At 64.9% G+C, this 1,372-nt stretch overlaps 1 protein-coding gene across 1 annotated transcript in view; it reads right to left on the bottom strand.

Annotated features, from left to right (window-relative positions):
- ALPL (alkaline phosphatase, liver/bone/kidney) overlaps positions 1-251 on the bottom strand; it is a gene marked incomplete at its 3' end in the record, with an annotated part of 12,910 nt that extends 12,659 nt beyond the window's left edge. Inside the window, exons 1-2 of the mRNA XM_009888344.1 lie at positions 197-251; positions 1-108 (exon numbers count right to left, since the gene is read on the bottom strand). The exon at positions 1-108 is cut by the window's left edge and continues 1 nt beyond it. Of these exons, the coding sequence (XP_009886646.1) occupies positions 1-108; positions 197-251 (163 nt within the window). The remainder of the gene's footprint in view (positions 109-196) is intronic.
- Positions 252-1,372: the final 1,121 nt, after the last annotated feature.

A 1,372-nucleotide genomic window follows, 5' to 3' on the forward strand; every position in this document is an offset into this window, starting at 1 on the left:
AGAGGATGAGGTTCTTGGCCACGTTCTGGTTGAGGCGTTGGAGGCGCAGCGCCTCCCGCAGCGTCTCCTGCGCCTGTCCCCGCCAGTACTCGGGGTCCTTCTCCCTCTCTGCGGGCGGAGGGAAACCGGGGCTCCATAGCACCCAACACCACCCAGTTTTGGGGTGCACCCCCTTCCACCCCCCAACCTCACCTACCGGGGACCAGCGACGCCGAGCAGAGCTGGGCGAGGAGGAGGAGGAGAGCCTTCATCCTGCGGTGCTGGAGAGATCTGGGGGGGGACACCCGTTCTGTGCCTCAGTTTCCCCACTGAGACCTTCGCCCCCGGGCTCGGCCAAGCGAGGATGGGAGGGAAATGTTGTGTGTGTCCCCCCCCGGCGCGGTCACCAATGTGACCCCCTGGGGACGTGCCAGCTCCCCCCTGCCCTGGTCACTGGTCCCGTGGGGCGTCACCTCACTGGCACCAACCCGGGGCTGGGGGACGTTGGCACGGCCCCCACGTGCGCGTGGCACAGCAGGGTCCCCGTCACGTGGCTGAGTGTCCATCACGTGTGTCCCTGTCCCCATCGCATGGCCCTGTCCCCATGAGGGCTGTGTCCCCGTTGCACGTGGGGGGTCCCCATCGCATGGCCATGTCCCCATCGCGCAGCCGTGTCCCATCATGTGTGTCCCCATCCCATGCCTGTGTCCCCATCCCATGCCCATGTCCCCAGCGTGTGTCTGTGTCCCCAGCGTGTATCCCCTTCACATCTGTGTCCCCATCCCATGCCCATGTCCCCGTTGCACATCTGCATCCCCATCACGCGTGTCCCCGTCACGCGTCCACATCTCCAGTGCGTGCCCATGTCCCCACTGCGCCTCCGTGTCCCCATCGCATACCCGTCCCCTTCCCCAGCATGTGTCCCCATCGCATGTCCACGTCCCCACCACACATCCGTGTCCCTGTTGCACATCTGTCCCTGTTGCACGCCCATATCCCCATCATATCCTTGTGTCCCCATCACAAGTCCATGTCCTTGCTGTATGTCCCTGTCCCCATCCCGTGCCTGTCTTCCCACCACATGCCCATGTCCCCATCACCCACCCGTGTCCCCACTGCACACTCATGTCCCCATCACATGCCCATGTCCCCATCACCCACCCGTGTTCCTATTGCACACTTGTGTCCCCACCGCATGCCCATGTCCCCAACCGCACACCCGTGTCCCCACCGCATGTCCATGTCCCTATCCCATGCCCGTGTCCCCATCGCACACGCGTGTCCCCATCACCCACCCGTGTCCCTGTTGCACACCCGTGTCCCCACCGCATGTCCATGTCCCCACCGCACGACCGTCTCCCTGTTGCACACTCGTGTCCCCATCCCACCCCTC

Source organism: Charadrius vociferus, unplaced genomic scaffold, assembly GCF_000708025.1.
Source record: "Charadrius vociferus isolate BGI_N301 unplaced genomic scaffold, ASM70802v2 scaffold107, whole genome shotgun sequence".
In the NCBI taxonomy this organism is placed as follows: Eukaryota; Metazoa; Chordata; class Aves; order Charadriiformes; family Charadriidae; genus Charadrius; species Charadrius vociferus.